The 19,456-nt window shown below is 39.7% G+C and overlaps 1 protein-coding gene across 3 annotated transcripts; it reads right to left on the minus strand.

The window, feature by feature from the left end:
* Window positions 1–808: 808 nt before the first annotated feature.
* On the minus strand, window positions 809–17,930 carry LOC111272416 (serine protease SP24D). Of its 3 annotated transcripts, XM_022853856.2 has the most exons (10): window positions 17,804–17,891; window positions 17,405–17,600; window positions 14,056–14,239; window positions 12,148–12,231; window positions 11,751–11,908; window positions 6,703–6,886; window positions 2,337–2,414; window positions 1,666–1,817; window positions 1,373–1,566; window positions 809–1,056 (listed from the first exon to the last, which is right to left on the minus strand). In XM_022853856.2, exons 1-10 carry the CDS (start codon window positions 17,807–17,809, stop codon window positions 877–879), a joined length of 1,416 nt encoding a protein of 471 aa, XP_022709591.1. In that variant the 5' UTR covers window positions 17,810–17,891; the 3' UTR covers window positions 809–876. The 3 variants fall into 3 exon arrangements, with proteins under 3 accessions (XP_022709591.1, XP_086829395.1, XP_022709593.1); XM_086973269.1 differs by lacking the exons at window positions 14,056–14,239; window positions 17,405–17,600 and having other exon boundaries at window positions 11,751–11,839; window positions 12,148–12,266; window positions 17,804–17,930; XM_022853858.2 differs by lacking the exons at window positions 14,056–14,239; window positions 17,405–17,600 and having other exon boundaries at window positions 12,148–12,266; window positions 17,804–17,930.
* Window positions 17,931–19,456: the final 1,526 nt, after the last annotated feature.

The following is a 19,456-nucleotide window of genomic DNA, read 5'->3' on the forward strand; positions in this document are numbered from 1 at the left end:
ATAATCTGATAGATAATTAGCAAACAGTTTGCTATTATCTACTGTTGTTCGGAATAAGCCTAGTAATGTCGGAAAAAATGGCCGCCTTTTACACGCATCTGAGTGTTTAATAAAACTTATGCGCTTTTTCTGCGGAATAGTAGGAGCTCGCCCAAGTTCAATTTGAACTACAGCTCGTTTGATCAGTTACGGGAGATGACTTCTTAATGATGTGACTTCGATTGCACCTGCTATATTTTTAAATGTAGGAATTTTGTCCAATGCAGGAATCGGTATCAAACGTTCCTTTCTTGCCTCAATTTCTTTAGAAGTGGCATTAAATTTCGAGAAGCTTGTTAGGCATATCTAGTCATAAACCTTTGCGCCTTCGAATTGCTTCAAATGGATAGTAAGCGGTTGCTGTCGCAAATTATCCTATAATTTCCCAGTAAACTTATCTCAGAACCATGTAAATAAGCCGTATCTAGATTAATTACAAAGCACTTAAGGTCGTTCTCATACATAGCCACTGAAGCAAAGTGAAGTGCTCGACTGATACATATTTCTATATCATTTTCGTAGGCTTTCGATGTTGTCTTTGTTACACATTGACGCAGAGATAATTTCGAAAAAAATGAAAGATCTTTGCATATAAAAAATCGAAGAACTGCATCCTCAGTGAGCTTAATTCGTCATTCATCACTGCTAATCCCATATAGTGGTACCGTACATAGAGACTGAGCTCTGTTCGGCGTAACAAAACTAAATTATTGTTATAGCTGATGAGTTAGTCTAATGCGAACATACAAGCTGGGATCCTACACAACAGTTGATTAAATAACGAATATTTATTGAGAACCTGCGTATACTGGATAGGAAAGCCGGTTTGATTGCGCTTTATTCAGGTGTGGAAAAATCTTTCGGAGAATCGTTGATTGACGTGTGTAACCATTCAAGGTAAACGGCTACCCGGATATATCTGTCAGGACTATAACCACAAAAACGACTACTTGCCGCTATGCCGACCGCCACCAAGCGTTGCTGAACTAACAACATCGCGGAAGCGCCCGAATCGCCCTGCAGAGGCCAAGTTAGAATTATCACAAATTGATCTTCCTTAATCAAGAACACAAAAAGCTGAACATTTATTAGTTCAGTGCGGACAGCAGTCATCATAAACACAATTAGAAGATAATAAGAACTCATAGCTGAGATTGCGAGTGTGTGTCGATGATGCGTCTGCTATAACTGGCAATTTCTCATTATATTGGGATGTGACGCATACATTAGTAATGACCTAAACATATATAGTACATATGGTAATGTAAAATGTGAAGCATAAACTATTTAGACGGCGAAATCAACTTGCACCCTAGAAAAGCGGTTTACGTACCCGACAAATACCTGTCGCGACGCTTTTAGCACAGAATGCCGTCTGACTGTCAAAGCCCTCTGTATCAGCTTCGCAATATGCGTTTGGCAGCACCGTTTCGGTGGTATACATCAGCTCCTTAGGCAGTTCGCCCCCTTCGCCAGGAATACTTTCAGAAAGTGCACCAAAGCCCGCAATAGTTATGTTGTCGCCCGCTGAAAATACAAATGATACGGAAAGATAGAGGTAGGCAGCGTGACCATTTCTCTACAAAAATAGGCAGATGACAGAAATACAAACCTAGTTAGACTTACGCTTTGGAAAATCTCGGCCTAGGTTAATAATTAAAGAATCATTTCCGGTCGTTTTCCATGATGGTACGCATAGTCTGGAGATATTATTTAGCTCCGTTTCAAGGAGTAGCAGCATGATGTCTTCTATTTCCTTGAAGTGACTCGAAATTCGCCTTAAAAAGTTACATTGTATTAGCAACTAATATTTTTATTTACTCTTTGAGATTCGAATAGATAAAACCAAAGTCTGTGTGTGCTCATCCACTCAGATGTATGAGCGTTAATGATATGTTTGATCACAGAATACAGAAGCCAATTCGGTATTAGTCCAATGAAGAAATATATATCTCAATACCGAAAAAGAAAACCCACTATGCGTAAGTAAAAAAAAAGCATAGTTAAAAAAAGTCAGTTTGAAGCCTGTTTTAACCTTTATCAGGTTCAAATAAAAAATGCTTTTGCAAACCTTCAACAACCTAGAAAACTATAAGCGAAAATTTCGTCTAAGGGAAGAGTAAGTAGCTTTCTTGTAGGCAAAAATTAGGGGGTATGATAGGTAATTAGAAGGGTATGTGTGGTTGAAAAGTAAGTGAAAAAAACTATTCGCTGTTACTGATAAATTAAGTGTTTAATAACTAAAATAACTGCACAATATAATCCGATTAAATGTAATATTGATTGTACACACCTACCGAATACCAGTTACAGAGACAGGCTTCATTAGGCGAATAAGGTTTGATCCATAAAGTACAACCACATCTGATCCCGGCCTATAGGAAACCCGTCGCAAGTTATAAGAGAATTATTTTCAAGTTACTTCATTTGAAGTTGCACTTTATGCTTCGATTGTAGAGTAAATTCTCCAGAGTTGTGAGAACGAACTTTTGCTTGGCGACAAACTTAAAATCAGCCACACGGATTTTGTAGCCTTATAACTATAAGGTCGAAGAACATGGGTTTTTCTCAAGTTTAAGTACATTTATGTTTTGTATACAATCACTTACAGTATATCTATCAAAATAGGACAAAGGACGATACAGCCGTAAGTAATGTCAACGGCGTGCTACGTAGAGGCCGTTCAAAAATTTGCGCCGTTCAACTTTTCTTCGACGACAAAATGAATCGAGAGCAGAACTCTTAAATAGGATTTCATAAAAGGAACATTAATAAAAAAAAAAATAATAATACACAAACATAATGGTGGTTGTAGTTCAGGTGAAACACATTAATCGAAATTGCCTAGTGTCAGCATTCGGGCATACTTACGGTAATCGTATGAAGCTGGCGGACTTTAAAATTGAATAACCTTTAAATTAGTTAGGTGTTTTTTTTAGTTAGAAGTACTCTCCTATTTTTTTGCAAACTTGTCTTAGCCTCCGGGCAACGATAAACTTACCATTCGCGTTCCCATATGTGATTGCTCTATTTGTAACTTTTTGAAGTAAATCAATAGTAAAATATGCTTTTTCAGAGTACGGAAAGCTCCGTAATCATATGGACTTGAACCGGAAGAACAAAAAAGTTGAAGCCAACGCTGGATATTGCTTTACTCAATCCACTAAGTATGAGGGCATTGAGGCATGGCGATCGGGGTCTGGTGTTGCCATCAAGTAATTAATTAGACCGCGTACCTTCGATCTCCGTGCCAACGGTTCATGAGTGTCTTGAAGAACTTCAGATAGCGGTTTGCACTTATTTCCTCGTGCATCTTATAGTAATAGATGCCCCTGATGTCTAGTGCAAGTACTACCATCATCTTACCTCTGGACCTACTTGACAGTGTCTCCGAATTTGTTTAGTCCCCAGAACGGTGTTATTCTCGTCTGGTCCTTCCCTACGGGTCTATGACAACTGTATGCTCCACACATACTTTCTGTTCGTTAAAGTTCCATAAACTGCCTGTGGAATATACCACACGCGTTTCCAATTGGTCTGGAATCAATTCACAAGGGACCAGTTTTTTTTACCCACTTTCCGCATTTTTAGTCTTTGGGTTATAATTCTGCAATACATTAAAAGTGAATTTTTAGTTTTATCCTATAGAGCCTTTAGGCTACACGGTTTGCTTTCGTGGAAAGTCTTTTCGATTGCGGCAAAGCACTCGTGTCCTTCTGGTCGTCAGCTCGCTGGTCTTCAATACTCGGCTCTTGAAAGCTTCGCTTTCGCTTTTTTGCAAATATTTTCACCCATATTCGATGAATTTCCGCAGCGCTGTAGTAAAGACAAAAAGCTATTGACTATTGAGCTTTAACTTTCGAAGCTTAATTGAAATAATTTCTTTTGCACCAAGACCAATCGGTTTTCATTTACAGGTTACTAGAAGACTGAAGTATTTACCAGCAAAACTTCGTTTGCTAGTAGTGCGTAGTTTAAAAGTTATTCCTTTTTAAAATCGGCTGGATATACGACGAAAATAACAAATTTTACTTATTCGTCTTTGTAGTCAACACGGTATCCAAATACCAAACAGATTAAATAGAACCGTTTGAAACACGCTGCCTTATATAGGTTATATAAGGCCTTTCGACTTATATGACACAAAAGTGCAACACTGTATGATATTCACTAGGAGCCTTAAAGACGATACCAAAAGCGACGGGCGATAGGTATACGACCTATCACAATTTCCACGCATCTGGAGCACGAGAATATGCGCGACTGCAACTACCGGAACATTGTATAATTACCTAAAAACCTACGGGGACTTAAATCCAATCTCAGTTCATAAGTTCCAAACTTATGGAAATGAGGCTACGTTCTATGTCGAAGTTCCTGACGTAATTTGTGATCATCAGTAAAAGAAAAAAAGACACTGATATTTCTCTTCTGCGGCCCTCTTTGTGACTGTTACGGTGGGATCCTTTCCATTAGAATTATTTGGTAAGCATGCCGGGCTTAATCCGCATGATGATCATCCGGCCGATTCTGCCCACATTGTGCGTGTTTAAACGCCTGCTCCATTATAAACGACGGAACAATCGTACCCTTCACCCATATTTAAAAAGCAAAAAATAAATGTGACACTCATTAACGGAACCATTATTTTCCGAGAATAGCGTAATCCTAGGTGAATTAAGCGGCGGAGTTAACTTCGAAGTATTCAAGAAAGACACGTTCTCCCGGGTAGAAGCATATATTAGTACGAACGGATCTTCCATGTGCCGAATCGTTGTTGTATATAACATTACTTTTCCCAAACTGTGAAATCGAATGAAGCTAACCGAGGAATGGCATGAAGTCATGGGGTCCGCAGCACACCGACGTAACATTGGGCTATCAGAATTACTCAGAACTTTTTTGAGATCCTTGCAATAACCTATGACAGATGAAAAACATCCGGAAGGAAAACTTCACTTGTGCTAGACGAAACCTTGCACAACTCGTAATAGAACTGACCCGCTGTGAGCAAAGAAACACTCGGGAACCCCTAAAAAACCAATAATACAGCCGCCAAAAAGGAACTGATAATTCAACGAGGAAACAACACGTCGTCAGAGAACACGATGTACCTCGCAGCTCGAACTCCGAAAGCGTCTGCAATTATATTCACCGAACAAGGGACTATCTAAGCATCATTCGTCGATGAAACATTTATCACAGATGAAACCAAAAAGAAAAGAAATCTTGGACAAGAGAATGAAAACATTCTGATACATGTCTCTTCAGAATGCTGTGCGCGATATCGATCTCTAAGTATCTGCTGACTATGCTCACAGGCAGGCTGCCTTCCATTGCAGTGGAAAAGTTTAGACCGCCAGTGTCTACCATTATCACAGATTCTTCAATGAATGATGTACCGAACATCTTTAGGACAGCTATAGTATGTGCTGTTTACAAAAAAACGGCCAATAAGCGACTAGTACTGTTAGCCTTAATGGCATAATAGGAAGGCCTGCGAAGCATAATAGCTTAAAGCATACAACAAAAATGCCAATGCAAAGGGACCGATATCGAACCCGATTGCATATACAAATGAAAGAGGTCTTTGTTCTTCGAAGCGACGTACTTCCGCTTAAGAACACCTGGAACTGCTGGGTTTTCCTTTGCGCATTGAAGTCGAATATCTGCTGGTAGCTTGGCTCGAAGTCTTCCTCAGCAATAGAAGATTTAAAGTTTGTAAATGGTCAGTGTTGGGAAAGTGCTAGTTCAGCACCTAAATGTCCTCAGGTACTCGTAGGAACCCTCGTGCATCGAGTGCTGCCGTCAATATCGGCATAAATATTAATCACGCGAATTATGAAGACACGTAATTCACAAATAGATCTGCTGAGCAGCACGTTTTGTTACATTCTTATAAGTACAGCGAAAGACTTGGCCTATAGGAAACTTGTTAAAATGCGCCGTTTCACATTTGGGGCATGGAAGTGCAAAACCCAGATACAATTGCAGTAAATGTCGAATGCAGTTGCAAAGATCAGGGCGCCACCACGTGTACTCTCTAAAAAAAAAACCGGTAGCCTCGAATAGATATGTCAAACTGATCGTGATCTACACAACTTCATACTGAAATTCAGAGATCGGAACTAAAAGTAAAGAAAAAAAAATGTTTCAATAAAATTCACAGTGCCAAGAAGACATGTGAAGGATCCGTCTCCGTGGCAACTATGTAAGTTCATAGATTTTTATGAACTAAGTTATTGTTTTCACTGTGCTCCAAATAAAAATTGCTAGTCACCATGCATGGAACCTGTATAAGCGCAAAAATTATTTTAATTTTATTTAATCAATGTAATATTTAATTATATGAGAAAAGTACTAGGTACTACACCGTTTCGTGTATACACACTGCTGATTTTTTGCTGTAATTAAAAATACGCTGATGAGCCGAGTCGAGGTGAATAGTTTCAATAGAGGTAAGACAAGGCACCATTTACTTTCGCGTTTTCTAAATACGTTTATACTAAAAATTGAATGAAATTTCAGAGAGACCGCTAGCATAACAACGTCGCAATTCAATGCTACCAATCAGCTATGCTAACGATGCAGTCTCAACTGTTACCGCCCTCTGGTTATGAAATTAGAAAGGAGCCAAGACGGCTGACGTAATTTCTATCTTACGTCAAAAGAAGATGCGCTGCGGTAAGGACGTGTAACGGCGTGATAAGCGCCCCCGTACCGTAGCTTATCAAGTTGCGGCCAATTTTCGTGTAGACGAGAACTGTCCATGGGAACTTGTTTTCCGCAAATTCTCCATCGACCACAAGAGTCTGTACGGGTTCGATAGCGTCCACAAGTCCACATCCTGTTTGATACGATAATGATGATAGTCATGTTGGTATCACACAGATTACGTAAATATGATAGAATATGATAATGAAAGTGGAAAATAGCTATGCACATGATGAAAAATTTTGTAAAGTTATAGCGAGTACTTCGTCAGGTAACTCTAGTGCATCAAAAAGTTCTGTCCTATCACCTTAAATGCAGTTGCTAACAAGACATATCAGCTCAGCAGATTAAAGGTTTCTTTCTAAATGTGAGAGAGTTCCTAAAGCGTGGCAATACGAACGACTATTCGATACGAAACAATATTGTCAATTTTAAAATTGTAGAATACGTTGAAGCCAGCATACGCAATATATCACAATCATGCCTGGTGTGCCCCTCAAACCACATCCTCTCAGCCCAAAACGTCCAAGGTATTTCAACAGCGGACCCAAACTGAGGACATTGATAGCAAGCAGAATATATGATTGTCTCCCCAATTCAACAGCTGCCGTGCGGAAAATTATACCTCGAATGAAGTATCTTTACGTTAGTTCAATGGATACTTCTCCAATAACGTGGGTTGAATATAGAAATGCTTCGATAGCTATACCGTGGGTTGCTGACGATTACGCCGAGCATTGTTTGCCTTTTGGGCCTACGTTAGTAAGGTTGACTACAGATAACTGCTAGGGTTAACAGCCGCGAGCCACTAACAGTAACTCCCGCTTGAATTAAAAGCTGCCCTTTGGGTCCGACGGCTGCGGTTTGCAACACATTTTATGAAGTTCTTGTGAACGTCAGTCAAATTGCTTAATTCGCGTTTGTTTCACGCCCGCTTTATTCAGTTCTCTGAAATATGTGTCACCGCTCGTGATGATTTTTGAAAGATCAGTCCCTCCCAGTAGCACCTTGCCTTAGCTCTCCTTTTTTCGAAACATTTGCGGTCTTCGCCGCATTGCACGGTTCTTCGGCTTATTCGTGGGGATCATAGCGCGCAGAATAAGCGAATCTCTACAAGAGCTGTTGGGCACAAACGGCACTTCACCAAGTGAGTCCAATGATGAACTGTTACATTCTACCTTTCGCGTTCTGATAGATATCTTGCGGCCTGGATATTATTGCAGTTAGGTGGTCCGGATACGTCCGACCAGCTTTTCGTACAAAGATTATTCTAGAACCCCACTTGAGGTATTTTATGCACAAGTGAAGGGCATATAAAACGAAGTCAGTTGCTTTCGAACGTCCGATCATTTAATTACCTCAACGTGATTATATTTCTTTTGTAGAATAGTTATATACACGTCAGAACGCTATACGGATACCGTTTACGTACGTTTCTACTTGCTTGAATATAACTATTCAAAAACTGTCTGAACTAGTATAATCGTCGATACTCCACAGCCAATGGTCGTCTTACGTTCATGCCAGGGCCCTTGGAAAAGTTCTGCAGAACGGATCCTCGAATGGAATAGAGGGGTTTCACGTTGAAGCCTGAGGCTGTCACTTCAATAAAACCGACCAAGCACAACTTGCACCATATAGAAGTTACGGAGTAATAAGAATTAATTCACTATTACCCATACTTTATTACATTACGGAAGAGTGCAATTGTACGCTTATGTATCTGTCACTTTTGGCATATTAGTTTGAATAGTTAAGTCTTCGAACTTGAAACACTAGAGCCGCAAGGTTCGAGCCCGATACGTATACTCAGATCAAGGCTCCGATATGAAGTCGATTCGGAAATTAGACAAATAGACAACTGTTAATTGTCCGATAATATTCGTCTCTACCGCAAGGGTTATCCATAGGGTACTAGTAATCACACAAGGTTCGTTTCACCTTTCACTTTCTATGAAAGTGATGAAAGTATTTCTATGAAAATACAATATTTCTACCTCTTCATTTTTTTAACAAGTTAATTACATACTGCCAACTGATGATTATATCTATCTACCTGCCTAGTTGATTGTTTGTGACCGAGAGACCTTGGGCAAATCTTACCAGCCTCATTAGGGCGGACCTTCTTGTGATCTTTTGGTGCTGAGGAAGTTCCAACTAGTTTAGAAATTGCCCAGGCTATTAAGCCGATGCTTGCCAGTGCAAGAATGAAAACGATGCCCCAGATAACATATGTGTACAGGGGAAACGGTCGGGTTGTGGGTTGTACTTTTGAAGATGAACACGTACTCGATGAACACGATAAACGTATTGACTCATCCATCGAGCCTTTGGCTTCGTTTTTTCAACGGGCCAACTCATACAGCCACTGACTCAGTCGGCGACGCATTTTACACCCTACTGCCTCGGACAGAATACACCGTATACGTTAAAACTTTCGACGAAATCCTTACTCAATGCCAATGCTAATCAGCTCGCTAGTCAGCACAAAACACATAGTTCTGTGATACGCCTTCAACTAACACTTTTCTAGATCCATTTGTTATTGTGCTCTGTAATGTGACCAGCGATTAAAACGATTCCGTCAAGTGCTTTGAGCACACGAGTATATACACGTCCATACTGTCAAATACTTTCTAATCAATTACAGTTCTCTTCGCCGACTCGTCACTCGTGCGGGATTCATCGGCGTCACGTTGAACTGGAAAGCCCCCTAGATGACTTCAGAAGGAGCGCAGATAGCCAAAAACTCAACGATTCTCATACACGACCATATCTAGATTTGGATATTATGAGAGACCAACATTTTTTTTTATTTGATTACCTGTTTATTCACAGAAATGTTATAATTGAAAATGTAAAATGCAGAAGGACATAAATGTTCGGATGTTTTTTCGATTAACGAACAACGTAGGATACTTGACCTTTCAGGAACTAGCTGGCCATTGTTGCTTTAATCGTTATCATGTCGGAAGACAAAACAACAATTCGGAGACAGTAACGACAACCAGCAGAACTTAGCGTGTACAGACTGCAATAATAACGACAAAGGTGTCAAAACACTCAGGACTCAAAGCGGTTCAGTAATCACCAAATAGGCCTGGAAGGCCATATGTCTGAATTAATCGCACATAGAGATGGGCTGTTTACATGGGCCTGAGAAATAATTGTTGTGCTCTGGAATAGACCAGGATCGGCTGCCCAGAGTAACGCATCCGATTTTCGATGTTTGCGCTGTGCAGAGGGCAGCGAAAGTGGCCATTTTACTCGTCCAAATCAACTACGCTTTACATCGACTTAGAAGCTCGCTCGACATAAGGGTGTGATCATGCATCGTGGGACATTGATGACAGCCCCGTAGACTCTCCTGGGAATATGGAATGATCTCTAGGTACAAGCTTGGTACATCCATGATCTGGTGGCCTTTAAACTTTCGACAAGAATGCAAGTAATTGAGTTAAGCAGATATGTATCGTTTCGTTATGATTTTTACCAGTTTAACCAGATAATGAAGCCTTAAGCGAAGATCTTCACGTCTACGTATCAGTTATAGAACGGTGCAGAACGTTATTAAGGCAGTCGAGGGGAAGGGCACACGATGTATTTCTATTCCTATGCTGGTTGATGCGTGAGTCTATCAGCGCTACCCCTGTAGCAGTGGGATTCTTCACCCCGTCGCTGAGTCCATAGTCGACAGCCGCAACAGCGTCAGAATGTGGTAATGTGGCTATCTAAGTTAATCATTTTATGCTCTGCTTACTACATACATAGAACGTAAAACAGAGATGTACTTTTAGATGCGCTAACCGCGCATTAGAACGAATAGAGATGAACTAAGTTTACACACAGAGGTAAACAAACCACGTTAAGCAGGTACATAAAAATCTATAGAACTGTCGCAAGTAACCTTATGTAAGCCAGACTTCTAATTTTATTACTTCATTAATTGCATCACGTAAATAATCAATTTTTCATCAATAAACGTTTTTGAAATTTTATTAAGACAGATCTAATGTTTCGGTGATATATCAAAGAGTATCTGCCACCGTGATACAAAATTAACGTTGCTTGAATGCTGATCAAGTATACCCATTGGTATATATTCAATTCACTCAGACCTCGATTGAAGCTATTAATCCTATGATTAGAAACTTCTCTATTTAGTTCTATGTTCCATTCGATGTAAAGGTGCTTAATGTATTAAAAAAAAATTTATTGAGCCTAGGAGATATATATGTATACTACTAGGACTACGATTTTAGATTTCTCCTGGTAGATGTTGAACAGATGACAGAATTTTTGTAGATGTCGATAGAAGTAGAAGATATTTATTAAAACTTTTTCTAGCTTGCTTGCTGGTTACGGTTAAGTTGTTATTACTCTAGACGTAAAAATTTTTCCGGAGAACTTCTAATAGACGAGTAGAGCCACTCAGTGTAGGCATAGAGCTTGATAAACCTATCTAAGCTGTACGCGCAGAAGCCGGTGCTTGAAGCTACGCCGACCGATACAAAACGATCTTCGATTGACATCATTGTAGATGCCCCCGAATCGCCCTGTAAAAATGCTCATTTTGGATTCTCTTATTAGAGACCAGATATTTGATTAGAAAGGCCGAATCGATATTATGAGGTAGAATCAAATCTGAGATAAATCGATCACAACAGCCGTTTGAATGAATCAGCCTAGTGAGAGTCTCTACGTACCCGGCATATACCTGTTGCGTACGACTTCGCGCAAAACTCGGAGCGCTCGATAAAATATGATATGTACTTTTTGCAGTATTCATTACTCAGCACCCTTTCCGTTGTATACATCAACTGGTTTGGCAGAGGGCCGTCACCTTGTGCCGGCGCACTCTCTCCCTCTATGCCGAAACCCGCTATGATCACCGTGTCACCCTCTGAAGGTACGAAGGTCAAGCAATACGTCGGACAATCTCGATTAATGGCATAACAAGTACGGCTGGAAAATTGGTTCTAAGGTGCCTTGCTTACCGTTTGGTAGAGACGCATTGAAGCCTTTTTTATTCGATCCATACAAGGTCCTCGCGGGCGGAACACATAATGTGGGTACACTTTTCACGCTGTTCTCAAGAAGAAGCAGTACAACATCGTTACTGAGGTCTGTCAGTCTAAATGCATCGGTGGCATACCTGCGACACAGTTAGTCAATCGATGAGTTCCCTATGAAGCATATTTAAGAACCTAAATGTACACTCTAACTAGGCATACGATTATCTTTTATTGTGTTTGAGAACCGTAACTGCTAGGAAGCGGAGCATCATTAATGCTTGATGCGTTCGGATCCGGAATTATCTATGTAGATAACCCAATGAATGCCGATCAGACGCTTAGAGATACGTACGTTTGTTACGAACATCTATATACCTACCGAACACCAATTGCTCGAACGCTCTTCATTCGCCGAACGACATCGGATCCGTAGAGAACGGACAGATCGCGCGCTTCGCTTGGACTAAATAAACGACAGAGCTCTAAATAATTCGAAGACTGTAAATCAAAACATTTTCGTAGACTATCATGGAAAACAGATATGACTTACGTTATATCATCACAAACACTTGGGGCCTTGACACGTCCCTCACTAGGACATCGATAATTTAATATATTTCTACTCAAACGAATAAGCGCGCTGTGCACAGAGTAATGATACAGGTACTGTAGACTACAACCTATTGCATAAGCTGCTGACTCACGATGTGTGTACAACTTACTTTTTACAAACATCGTATTTGATATATTTGCTAGAATTAACGGTTCAGGATTTCTGCAACTGCAAAAGTATCGCCATAATGGCCATTCCTTCTTTGCTGTCACCTAAAATCAACTAGTTTTCTACAAGACTACGGCTATCCTTTTTTTCTATGGCTACTCCAAAGGACGCCTCGAGACTTAATGACATCAAAAATTATGTTGTAACATCGAAGATGGGACGTAAGTAATTTCCGATAGTCTTCAATGCTCTCCTTTCCTTTTAGCCCTTTGTTGATTTATATACATTATTCATAAGTGCTTGCTTCAACGTGAATCCGTCACAATTTTGTATGCAGTGAACGAATTTTACGTTAAATTCAGACATTAATAACGAAGCTGTCAAGCAGAGGAATTGCCTTTTTCAGTTAATTAGTGTTCGGCGCAGCATTTAGACATCCTTGGACCGTCATGTATACCGAGGACTGTTCTAGGGGACTGAGAAGACTGCTCGGAGGGTTCTGCTTAATTCAAAGATGGAACCTCAGAACTAGAGAGTGCATTCGACTTCGCTCCGTGAAAATCTTGGATCACTAACAACCGATTGATTGATTGGCTAATGGAACAAGGTAAAATTATTGCAAAAAATATTATGTTTATGCAAGTTGATCAGAAACCAGGGCCGTGGATGTGCCAAACACCGTGTGAAACACGCAACACTAACGAACGCGTAGCGATAACGATAGGTTGTTCTGGGTTGCAAGCGGTAATGAGATAGCGGAGTATGCAACGCGTACAAAGATACCTCCCGAGTTAAGCTATACTTCCATTATAAAAGGACAAACTTGATGAAACTACAAGAAAACAATAAGAGCGTCAACAAGGGTCTATATAATTGCACCGATTGGATAACACTATGTAGCAAAGAGCATCCAGTAATCGCACCGGCGGCAGCCTTGGAAAGGTCATTCCTTTCTATAAAAATCCCAGGCCACACATCGCGAGGATTGAATATTACCCTGCAAAAATTAAGTGGGAGGGTTCTCTTCACCAGATTTCCCAGACCTCCCTAGTAAGTGAAACTAGTAATCGTACGCTTGACAGAAAAGAAGGTCTCAAAAGCTGGTCGACGGCTCCAGTACCAGGCCTGAAAAATTTTGGCAAATAGCAATAGATGCCTGTGAGATGGGAGAAGGTCGTAAGAGGCGATGGCGTACACTGAATTTAACGTTTCGCTAAGACACGTGAAATGCCACTTTATAAGCGGAGAAATGGAAATTACGTACATTCCAACCTAATACCTTAGAACATATCTGGCAATCTCCAATTAAACACTTCACCAAAATATACAACATAGCATCACCCTGTAGAGCACAACCAGGTAACCAAACAATAATGCAAACAAAAAAAATGTGGGCGTGGCGCTGTCATGGCCGTGCACAAGAAGCGCTTTCTCTAGCCAGAGATCTGTTTTCAAAAAACAGTCTTTTTTATTTCATTTTTTAGTTTGCACAGTTGCAGTAGCCGCCTAGTTTTTTCTAATAGTATTCGTTATAGGTAAAAGCCCAGTTCAGATTGTATGATCTACTTAGGAACGAGATGCGCCGCGGTGAGGACGTGAAAAGGCGTGACGAGAGCCCCCGTACCGTGCCGTCGTGTATTTTCAGGGGTTTTTGACGCGACAATCACCGTCCACGGAAAAGCGTTTCCTGCTACCATTCCATTTGCAATACGCGCTTCCACAACATTTTCATTAGGCAAAATTCCACAATCTGGAAAGGTGACAAAGCAGCTGTAGTGCGTAATGTCTAAACCAGCTGATCAGGCTGAACTGGGCGTCTTCACACAGAAAATCTATTTTTTGGAGCAATGATGCAGTCTCAGTTATCGCAAAAAAACTCGAGTTCTGCATCTACTATTATGCTTGTTTTGGGCTCACAATCTCACATAGGTAACCGATCGTTATGTATATATATGAGGTTATAACATCTATGAGATTATAACAGTCTATTTTTCTCATTCTTCTATGTATTATTACTATTGTTCGACATTATTCAAAGATACTCTTTCTTCCCTTAAACACGCTGTAATTTTATGTAAACGGGGTTTCGCCTTTAGTCCAGGCTTCATGCACGTACGTTCTTCAAAAATTTAAAAAAAAAATGCATTTTTGATACCCACTTTATTTTCCAATTGCCAAGGCTAAACACTAATAGCCTAGAATATTGAGATATGTGTGTCATGTACAGGGAACACTAATTGAGAATCCGTTGAAAATGGTTTTATGATGAAAAAGTTCTATGATGGGATCTTCGACCTACGAAATGTTTCCCACCCCCCGCTTGGCCATTCGAGCCCGATAAGACCCTCGAATTTGTATTAATTCGATAGCTAGCTACGAACAACTGGCTGTTGTCAAGCATTTTTAATGTACAGAAGCTTGTAAAGAATTAGAGTGTCAAAAATAACTAGGTGCCCTACAAGCTGAGTGAAGCACATGCATAAATAAGCGCGGTGTCTCATCTTCCCTCAATTTCTCACCCGCTAACGATACACAATAGCAAGTTCATACACGTAATTGTTACGGGAGACAAAACATGGTGCCTTCCATGTCGATATGCAATAAGAATTAGAATGGGTAGCTTCGGAAGATAACACTAGAAGAATCATATCTATACTGAAAAAAGAGCCGCGTTTTGATAGGACTTGAACGTTTTCATATTCTGAATATGCTTGAGATCATTAAGGAGGATCTCGATGTGACCTACCGAGGTACACGATTGATGAAATGAGACCTGATGATCAAAAAGACGCTAGGCCACGCATAACATATTTAGCTTCACATGGAAGTTCTTTTGCTTTTATTTCTATATTTTTTCGGCTTCGCTCCCACAGATCCTTTTTTTTAGGCCATTGACAAATGAAATTCATCACATTACCTTTGACAATGAAGGGGTCTCAAAAACTGCTTGAACTATATTCAATACCATACCTTAAAATTTCTAGCGAGGCGGAAAAGATTGATCGGTTGATTAAAGGAAATCTTTGAAAAAGACGCAGAGTATGCATAGAACTCTATTTTCGAGTCAGACAACCACCCTCTTCCCCTCATTATATATATACCTACTCAGTTATGGGTCATATGTTAGCGATATACAGTGAAGTTTCTTTGTTCAATAAGGCTTGAAGGAGCAAGCTTAGATTTTTTTGGTGACCTCGGTGGCCAAATTTTCCAACAGGGCAGAATCTGACTACACTAGTTTGACACAAAGTTCCAAGTTGTAAGTGAATAAATCACAATCTCAGCAATGAATAAATATAACACTAGTTAATAGATCCCACATTGATAATTGAAATGACTTGAGAATTTAGCATGTATATATATATATATATATAAAACATGTGCTTCATTAGTGACAACTATATGCCTTTAAGGTTTAACCAAACCTATTTAACTTACGTGTTCTAAAATAGCAGAAATAGGCGAGTTCGCTGACAGAGCTAACTTTGTTCTCCTAATCTAAATTTCACCGAGTCTATTTTGTGCCGAAACCGAGCCTTTATCATGAGCCATTTTCATATTGTGTAAATATTACAGTAATTGATCATTGAGTCAGTTACGTTGCTCGCATAGTTTGTTTGGGCAGAAAGTATTTGCGGAGGCGCCCATGGAAATATATAGTTAGCGTAAGTAATAAGTTCTTTTATAATATAATAATAAAAAAAGTAAATTTTCTGTAACAGACATAGATTATTTTAACTATCCCTGTATGGTAGTTTCAGTGATCTTATGGCATTTTGAATTACCCTATGGAATTTTCGGATGAAATCGAACTTCACAGAAAACATTTTTGATACATTTTTAAATATTTGAAAAGTGTTTAACCCTCATTTAATCACTTATCATTTTATTAAAGAAAAAAATCTTTGCACTCTCTGCAGAAAAGAGACTGACACGTCAAGGATGCTCTACTGTCTGAATTTAATGAATTAACTGTCAAACGACATGAAACCTAGTGCTTTCTGTATTTTCCTATGTTCAAACTACACGAGTTTTGATCGTCGAGGACACAGTTGTATTTTACTTTGGGTTGCTTCGGTTGTTTATATTTATTACTACACTTAGACCTGACATCACCAAGCGTTTTATGAAGCCTGTAAATTCTCAGTCACTTCTTATGCAGATATACAGCCCTGTATCGTTCGTTTACATTATCAGTTTTAAGACTTGACGTACCATGTTCCACCTCTTCTGTAAGCACTATTAGGGTCTTGAAACTTTATGGATAAAGTTTCAAGACCCTATGCGGATACATTCTCAAGACGTTGATGATGACGACGACAACGACAACGACAATAACAACAACAACAACAACAACAACAAGTCTCCCACTTCAAGTCACCAGCAGAAGTTTTATTTTACGGAACTTGAGACACTAAAGTTTTTCACCTTTTAATGTGCTGTACGGACAGTAGCAGGTCATTAGTCATGGTCGGAAGTTATAATGCGCCATAATAACAGACACGGCTGAGTTACTCCATAGACCCAGTACCGTCGCAAAAGAGCTCACGGCAATCGACTGTGCTCCTTCCGAATTGGCATTTGGCGATGACTTCCTGCTTTTTTACACCCTTGAAGACTAATATTATTGAGGGGATTCTGTTTCAAATTTTGTGTGAGCCTCCTTTGCATTCGACGCAGAAAACAGTTTTACGTACACGACTAGTACATAGGACATACGAAGAAATCCTTTGAATGATCACATGAGTTAGCTATTTCCGTTATTTGCAAACGATTTTACTTTTCAACAATCAATTTTACCGACCGATCAATGCTCTTCCAGCTGAACGAATTTGCTGCGCCGGCGCTCGAATGTATGACCCATATTTTTTTTCACATATATTACAAAATTATACAAAACAAATAAAATAGATACCTTCGTCATAAAACGGGATCTGCAGAATCTTCAGTCCCGGCATCGATAACAAGAACAATGCGAAACCGATCCCGACGTCAAACTTTCCATGGGAAATACTCATACAAAGGTTTTGCCTTAAATTAGGCCCCTCTACAAATAGAGACTTCCATTTTCTAAAAAGAGGCTGACAGTGGACCATGAAACAGCAGAGAACCTGCAATACGGTAATACGTATCCTTTGTAAAGCTTCGAGGGGCGAAAGCTAACTCTTTTCCCCTAGTTCATGCAGATGGTGGAGCATCATTCCGAAATGAATTACTGATCACTTTTGTGTCACTTAGCGAATCTAGGATAGCTAAAAGCAATATATTATAGTAACGTCACTTCAGTTTCAATTGATTATGAACTCATACTTACAGGCATCGTTGAGTTCTACTTTTTCATGGGGTGCTAAACTTTTGAAGTAAGCGAAGAGCCAAATGATCAACCAAATAGACAGGAAAACGATGAGAGCACAGAGAAAAGATTGAGCTGCCCATGCTATCCAAAGGCGCACGGAAAATATGTTTTTTTTACGATTTACTGAAACAATTTCTCTGCTTGAAGTAGGCTCAGTACCAGAAGAATCAGTGTGTTCGTAAACCGATTCTCGGTTCTCATCCCTTTGGGCCATAGTCGATTTTCAGAAAACATTGCTACCACAGATTATTCATGAAGCGTGAGAGATTACCCTCGTAGCCACTTCGTTATTTTTCTGACAATAAAATCGTAAGAAGTGCACACAGACTTACTGTCACAATTAGGAGACACCCAAACCTCAATTGTTTGTCGTGACAAGCGCGAAATATAGTGCAGAAATTGTGGGGTCTTTCAGGTACTGCCAGAGCACTCAACTGCGTACTAGTGCATCCTTTCCCTTCAAATAAACGATCGCAGGCTCGCTATACTCAGTGCTTCGATATATCAAACAAAAGATTCTAGAAGAAAAAAATGTTGTAAATATGTATTGACACAAACGCAACTAAAAATAAATTTCACAAATAACACAGAAAACACAAAATCGTTTGTAACGTTAATAAATGACCATTAATTGATTAGGCTATAATATTTGTAAATAGAAATAGGGGCACCAGTTGGACATAATTAGATCGAGTAGCGATGTTTCTCAACTACATTCGACAGGCACCAATGACAGATTCAGCGTTAAGGACGACCCGGTGCTGACCAATGGCTTTCCCCAAGACGGTCACCGCGGCTCGATAATCACATTTCAAAATACATAGATAGGTTTAAGCGCCTCTGTATTGTGTTGGTAACAGCGAACACTGTCGCTACAAAAGCTATCACTCCTGCTACATAGAGATGTAAAAATCAGCACAGACCGTATCTTATGGTACAAAACCGACATAACGAAAACGAACGGCCGCAATCGATAAGGTAGAGTCGGGTTATATAAAATATCTGAGGAAGCCGCACAGATTAACCAACAATAACATCATTTGCCCACCGACGGAGATACCTCTATGTGTAGTGTAGCTCTTGGGTCCATTCATGTTGTCTGACACTGATAGCCAAAACTGCTCTATTTGAAATTACGGCAGGCAAATGTCGATGATGTCCTGGTAAGGCGTTCGTCGAAGCCAGCGCCACCTAGTGATAGCTAGCTGCTTGCATGTTCTACAACGAAATCTGTAGCACCGAAAATTCTACCGTTGGCTAAACCTGAGATAAACCTCTATCGACAAGTGCACTTGTATAAACATATATTATTTTCACATAGTTGTCCTTTATTTAAGTAGGAAATAAGGTGATAAACAAAACGATCCAATTCCCACTAGGCATAATGTACCTGATTACAGTGATTAATTTCAAAAAAATAGAACTGGATTAATATAATTGTCATTAGAAAACACGAACAAGACCATCACCGTATGGACAAATATGGGCAAGTCTTAGCTGGTCAGATATAATCGAAAGAGGAACATTGAATTTGTTTTAGGCGCGGCTCGACAAAATGTTGTCTTGACAAAGCTCAACGCGATATATCATCGATATTGAAATGATTTAATA

The sequence above is a fragment of the Varroa jacobsoni genome, unplaced genomic scaffold (genome assembly GCF_002532875.2).
Source record: "Varroa jacobsoni isolate VJ856 unplaced genomic scaffold, vjacob_1.0 contig02187, whole genome shotgun sequence".
Taxonomy (NCBI): Eukaryota; Metazoa; Arthropoda; class Arachnida; order Mesostigmata; family Varroidae; genus Varroa; species Varroa jacobsoni.

Coding starts and splice junctions, on each gene's coding strand:
- LOC111272416 (XM_022853856.2), bottom strand. Junction 11,909..12,147: donor GTTCGAGCAATTGGTGTTCG/GTAGGTATATAG, acceptor ACTGTGTCGCAG/GTATGCCACCGATGCATTTA. Junction 1,567..1,665: donor AGGCCGAGATTTTCCAAAGC/GTAAGTCTAACT, acceptor TTGTATTTTCAG/CGGGCGACAACATAACTATT.